Source organism: Mus pahari, chromosome 23 (genome assembly GCF_900095145.1).
Source record: "Mus pahari chromosome 23, PAHARI_EIJ_v1.1, whole genome shotgun sequence".
In the NCBI taxonomy this organism is placed as follows: domain Eukaryota; kingdom Metazoa; phylum Chordata; class Mammalia; order Rodentia; family Muridae; genus Mus; species Mus pahari.
This window is the reverse complement of record NC_034612.1, coordinates 37,959,741-37,966,293: the sequence shown is the minus strand read 5'-3', so window position 1 is coordinate 37,966,293 and position 6,553 is coordinate 37,959,741. Positions and strand designations below refer to the sequence as shown.

At 45.8% G+C, this 6,553-nt stretch overlaps 1 protein-coding gene across 1 annotated transcript in view; it reads left to right on the top strand.

Annotated features, from left to right (window-relative positions):
• The window catches only part of Slc46a3 (solute carrier family 46 member 3), a 15,872-nt gene extending 9,793 nt beyond the window's left edge, over nucleotides 1–6,079 (top strand). Inside the window, exons 4-6 of the mRNA XM_021187252.2 lie at nucleotides 540–623; nucleotides 4,779–4,935; nucleotides 5,352–6,079. Of these exons, the coding sequence (XP_021042911.1) occupies nucleotides 540–623; nucleotides 4,779–4,935; nucleotides 5,352–5,433 (323 nt within the window). The 3' untranslated portion in view covers nucleotides 5,434–6,079. The remainder of the gene's footprint in view (nucleotides 1–539; nucleotides 624–4,778; nucleotides 4,936–5,351) is intronic.
• The last annotated feature ends 474 nt before the right edge of the window (nucleotides 6,080–6,553 follow it).

Sequence of the window (6,553 nt, the reverse complement as noted above, 5' to 3'; positions counted from 1 at the left end):
ACACACACACACACACACACACACACTAACAAAAATGAAAATTATATTTATTTATTTATTTATTTATTTTGTTTTTCCGAGACAGGGTTTCTCTATATAGTCCTGGCTGTCCTAGAACTCACTCTGTAGACCAGGCTGGCCTCGAACTCAGAAATTCGCCTGCCTCTGCCTCCCAAGTGCTGAGGTTAAAGGCGCACACCACCATGCTCAGCTTGAAAATAATATTTTTAAAACAAGTAAAAGATAATTAGTACTCAAAACTTGCTAAATAAATTATTACATCATTAGAAAAATAGGCAGATGGGTCTCATCTGGACCATATATGCATACTGAATACACCTGTACGAAAATGTCCATGAATACCATTCGTAGGACCAAACCCAGAATTCTAGAATAAAGTAAGCCTCCGATCTATTCAGTAAAACTGCAGTTAGTTGGATCTTCAGCTGCAGCGAGTCAGGGTGCTCATAGGAGGACGTGTCTAGGCGGGAGGACATCCTGACTCAGCCCGGTTTGACTGTATCATTTATTTCTCTCAGTCAGGATTCCGTTCATTTTCACCATCATGCCACTTTCCATCCTGAGGTCCATGCTGTCAAAGGTGGTCCACTCAACTGAGCAAGGTGAGTTGACTTTAAAGCCTGCAGCAGATGTACCAGCTGCAGTCACTACAATTGATGCTCGAAGCTTCTGGGTAGCCTACCTCTTTCTGGCCAGGGCCTCCTTTTGAAGGAAGCACCCAGGTGGAGGGGCCCTGCTTGGGGACCCTGCTTTAGGAGGCTTCTCTGGCCTTGTCTCAGCCAGAAGAAGAAAGGAGACCTTGGAGTCCAGGGGTTTTCCCCACCGTGAACTTCCAGCTCCCCCTACCCTCTCCAGCTTCAGTCTGGCCACCGGGGCCACTCTGGTTCATGTCCACTGAGTGCCTGGATGTCCCTCTTCCGTGGACTGTGCCCAGCCCCCACCAAAGTGGGGAGCAGTGGCAACTCCTCATAGGCAGGCCTGCCCTGACCTTGTTGGACAAAGGTGTTGGCACCTCGTTGCGAATGGTCCTTCTGAGCTGGACCGGACCGTGAGGGGAAGTCAAACGGGGTAGGCTGCTATTGTTGGACAGCTTGATCACTGCTGCCCAGTTACTAAATGGAACCCTTGAAAAGCCTGGGAATTCCATCTATCGCATCTGGCCTTCTACAGTTGAGAGAGACACAGCATACTTTATCCTATGTGGGTGTTTCTTTTCGCTAAGAAACAGTGGTGTACATATGAAATGTTCAGCCAAACTTATTATTTTGCACACTGACCAAAAAAAATTCATGAAAATAATTAAACCAACCTTCAGTTGTATAGTATCTGTATATAATTTATACATAACCTTAGGCTTTCTCCATCTCTAGATGACCCATAATACTTAAGATGATATCAATATTTAAATAGTCATTTTACATTTTACTGTTGTTTAGGGAATAATGACAAGAAAAAACTGTCTTGCGTGTTTAGAGCCTAACTATAAGTTTGATGGGTAGTTGGTGGAACCTTCAGATGTTGAAGCCCATGTATATGGAGAGCCATCTATGCTTAGAAGATGATAGTAACTTCAGTCACATTCTCACCTTGGGCCTCAGAAATGCTTTCTCCGGGGCTTTAATCTGAGACCAAGTTGGAAACACAAAGCTGGTTCAAGCCCAGGGAATTCCATGCAATGTACTACAGAGGATGGGCCATGTAGAGGCAGCCAGAGAGGTGGCCCACAGACAGAGGGGCCCAGAGAAGAGGCACCATAGCCCCATGCTGCTTCTTTCCCTTGACCGAGTGCAAGGTGGCCAGCAGGGAGGGCCCCAGTGGCAGATGGGAGCACAGAAGACAGGAGCTGTGGAGGTATAGGTAGAGAATCAGCACACAGGTTAGATAAGAAGAGCCGTAAGTGGGTACTGGTGTCTACGGCGCCGTCCTCCCTCAGTATTCTCTCATCAGACTTAGGTACTTTTCCTGTCTTGGATTTGAACCTTGAATGAGTGTCCTTACAGAGTATCAGTGAACCACTCCTCATAATGCACTTGCGTTTGTGTCTGTTTACTCAATGCTGGGGAAACTGCGTACTTCACTCAGGTTTAAAACATGGCGATCGGTTCTTGGCTGCCCATAAACTGAAGCTTTGTCTTCTTCGAAGGCCTTCATAGACTGTGTTGTGATGAACCCTGTCTTAGGGTTTTATTGCTGTGAAGAGACACCGTAACCAAGGCAACTCTTATACATAAAATGTTTAATTGGGACTGGCTTACAGTTTCAGAGGTTCAGTCCCTTGTCATTATGGTGGGAGCATGGCAGGGTCCAGACAGACATGGTGCTGGAGGGGGAGCTGGGAGTTCTACATCTTGATCAGAAGGCAGCCTGGCAGAGACTCTCAGACCTCAAAGCCCTTCTACACAGTGACGCACTTCCTCGCACAAGGCCACACCCATTCCAGTGAGGCCACACCTACTAGTGCCACTTCCCGTGGGCCAAGCATATTCAAACCACCACAGTTATCTAGAGAACACTTAGGAACAGAAAATTCTATAAAAGTGCCATGGACAAACGGACCCCCGTTCTTGACTTCCACAGTGGTTCCTCTGATGGGACACCAAAGGAAAAACAACCAAAGAAAAGTGATTTAGTTAAGGGGCTGAGAGATGGCTCAGCGGTTGAGAGCACTGGCTGCTCTTGACAGACCTGGATTCTGTCTCAGCACCCAAATGGTGACCCAGAGCCATCTGTAAACTCCAGTTCCAGGGGATCTAACACCTTCATCTGGCTTCCATGGGCACCAGGCATGCATGTGGTGCATACACAGCCACAGGCCAAACATTAATATACATAAATAAATTAAAAGGAATAATTACAATAATTATCTTGTTCCTATCCCTGAACTAAGAAGTATTTAAGACAGTGGCCAAATTTCAATATCTCAATATAATCTCAATGCTTTATTTCTTTTTTTAAAAAAAAGGTTTCTTTGTGAAAATATGATGCATTTTAGAGTGATCAAGGGAGAGGGGACAGTCCACAGAGGCCACTGGCTGCAACCACTGTCTGCTAGCTGAAATCTGAGTGTTCAGAGGCCGGGGCACAGCTCAGTGGGAGAGGACATGTTTGAAAAACCAGAAGGGAGAGAAAATAGCATTTTTGTAATGTTTCTGAAAATTCCTGTGTTTTTACATCTTCTGACCTAGGGTCGCTGTCTTGCTTTGGGGACACTCACAAACTCACAGTGAGTCAAAATCAGGACACGATAAGATGGTTCTGATTTCTGAGTTGCTTGATTTTCTTTATAATTCTTTTCATTTATTTTATTTTATTTTAATTTTTAGTTTTTGGGGTTTTTTGTTTGTTTTTTGTTTTTTGTATTTTCGAGACAGGGTTTCTCTGTGTAGCCCTGGCTGTCCTGGAACTCACTTTGTAGACCAGGCTGGCCTGGAACTCAGAAATCTGCCTGCCTCTGCCTCCCAACTGCTGGGACTAAAGGCGTGTGCCACCACTGCCCGGATATAATTCTTTTTAAAGATTCATTTATTTTATGTATGGGGGATGTTTTATCTGATGCATATCTATCTGACACCAAAGAAATCATCTGATCCTATGAGACTGTAGTTGTAGATGGTTGTGAGCCACCATGTGGGTGCTTGGAATTGAACTCAGGACCCCCAAAAGAGCAGCTAGTGCTTTTAACTGAGCCATCTCTCCAGCCCACTTGATTTTTTTTTAAAGTCTGTACTCACTCTGGATGTATTTGTTCCAGCTTATTCATCACATTGGATTGCCCAGAGAAGTCAAGCAACAAATCAATACTATCCTGTAATAGCATATTGTAGTAGACAGGTACCACCCAGCCTGACTTATTTCCCTTAAGAGAATGGATAGCTTCTCTCGTGTATCAGAACCAGCACTGTACAGTCAGGTTTTTGTACTGTAGTGCTATTCCCAGGAATAGCAAGAAACACAAACAAAAATACTGTAACTAAGCAAGTAGAAAAGCCAGTTAAACCAACTCTGTGCATCCCCATAAATCGTGAGGGCAGTACATCTACGTGCTACTAGGTGACTGATGAGCAGAATCGAGTTAAACCTTTGTTTGCTTATTTAACACGTTTATTAAATGGCTACCATGCACCAGGACAGCTAGGCCCCGAGGACCTCACAGAAGCAGAACAGATGTGTGCGTGGAATTGACAGAGCTGGAGCTTAGAGTGGAGATACGTAAATGTCCACAGCGGAGTTTCTATCTGTGGCTCGATGTCTGTCTAACGGGAAGGGTTAGCCTGAGGCTGGGATGAAGACACTGCGGCCTCCAAATGAGTCAGCTGCTGGTACCTTTGTCAGCTTTCCCCTGTAGACATCGGAGCTCAGCTATTTGGGGGCTTCAACATCTCTCCCAACAGGGTCCACAGGGTCAGAGTGTTCATCTGCAAAATGCATCGGTGACTTTGGGGGAGGGGGCACGGAGTTGTTGTTGATGAGACAGGTTCTCAAGAATGACCTTGAGTTTCTGATCCTGAGCACCGTGGGAGTGTGTGCCACCACACCTGGCTTGTGCTGTGCTGGCTTCTTTTGAGCTAGACAAGCGCCCTGACATCTGAGTCACATCCCCAGAGCCTTCTCAAGGATATTGAGGGGATATGGCTTTTGTTCGCCAAGTCATGGCCTGTTGCTGTTTTCAGTGAACAAGTTCTCTCTGTTCCCTTTTGACTGCTCTGTAACTCTGCCTTTCCCTCTTCTTTCTCCCTCCACGCCTCTGCCCCGAACAGGTGCGTTGTTTGCTTGTATAGCTTTCTTAGAAACGCTGGCTGGAGTCACTTCGACCTCTGCGTATAATGGGATTTACTCAGCCACTGTTGCCTGGTACCCTGGCTTCATCTTTCTGCTGTCCGCTGGCCTCCTGGTCCTCCCAGTTATCAGTCTATGGTAGGTAGCTCTCATGTTCCATCAAAGGGCGATCGGGTTAAATTATCGGTCATGAATACCCCTGTCAATAACTTGAGAACTTAACATAAGACAGTGTCGTTGGCTGTTGAGAATAGTCGGGGGGGGGGGTGGCCTTAGGTCACAGACATAGAGGAGTCATTTTATGGGACTCTAAGATTCCACAGCAAAACAACTGAGTATCTTGGGAGTGTAGGAGAGAAAAAAACCTCAAGGAGTTTACTTTATTAATTTTCAGAACACTATATATAACAAATCTGTGGGGTTCAAGATGCCAGGATAAACCTACGACACAGAACTTGAGTAATTCATTAAAAGCCACCAATGGCTGGGAAAGACAGAATCTTGGTAACTTATGTATCTCTTAACCCATTCCAAATTCGTGTTTGTTTTTGCAGCTGCGTCAAGAGCATTGGCTGGGAAGAGGGAAGCTATACACTCCTCGTCCACGAAGAGCCCAGTGAGCAGACATCAGACTAGTGACAGTCGGCAGCCATGTACACGTCCCTGTGCACAATTCCTGAAGACTATAAACTCCACAATCAGCATTTCATCAGCAATCCACGGGACAAAACCCTGTCTCCTAACCCAAGTGGGTCGGGAGAAAGGTACCTAGCTCTGCTGCCTCTGGGGTCACCCAGCAGTACACTGTGTTCTTCAGAGAACAGACCCAGTATCTACCGTGCTCACTTCTCCACGGACCAGAGAAACCCCGAGGAGAGCAAAGGAAGGCTTGTGAACCTTGCTAAAACTTGAAGCAATAACTTCACTGGCATGCTCCAGTCTCCCATGTGATTAAGGAGTTCTGACCTCAGTCTCTCCATCTGCACAATGGGCTTGCTGGCCTCTCAGGGATTTTGAAGACATGAGGAATTTTTATTCAGAATAATCACTGTTGAAATAATGTTTCAGGCATTTCTAGTTCTTCCCGTACTTGACTGATGTCTTAAGAGCCTGTCAAGGCTCTACTAATGGAATGAAAAGTCCTTGAACAGAAGTACCTTTTAAAATATGTGGTTTTCATTTTTCCTAGTATTTTATTCACTGACAAGCCTGACGATGCTTTTATGTGTAATGAAGGGAGTGGGTAGAAAAATCAGATTATAAATAAAATTGTCATAAACTTTAAAACTGAGCTGACAGCTCAGTGTGGTATAAAGTCGCACCTTATGCCCTCCTCTCACCCTGTGGCACGGCAGAAGGCTGTCACAGTCCACACACCCTGGCTGGGCTTCCAACTCTGATCTTTCTTCCCTTCCTCCTTTCTCAGGCTCCACACTGTGCGGAGAAGGGTGTTTCTAAAACACAGATCTTATCTTTTCCAGCAACTGTTGCTCATAGGGGAATAATCGGGCAAGCATGTGACCCCACCCCACGTCACACACACCCACACACCCATACCTAGATCCACCTTCGTCCCCCAAATACCACCTCCTCTCCTTTTTACACTTTCAACCCATCCCTCCTCTCGTGTTTGAGTAAAATTCCCTCAGCCAAAAATCCCTGCTTTGCCTGTGTGGCCAGGGTTCTTGACATATATCCCACCCGCTCCCCAAGTCTCTGCAGGACTTCCACCATCCTTTGTATAAACAAGAATTCC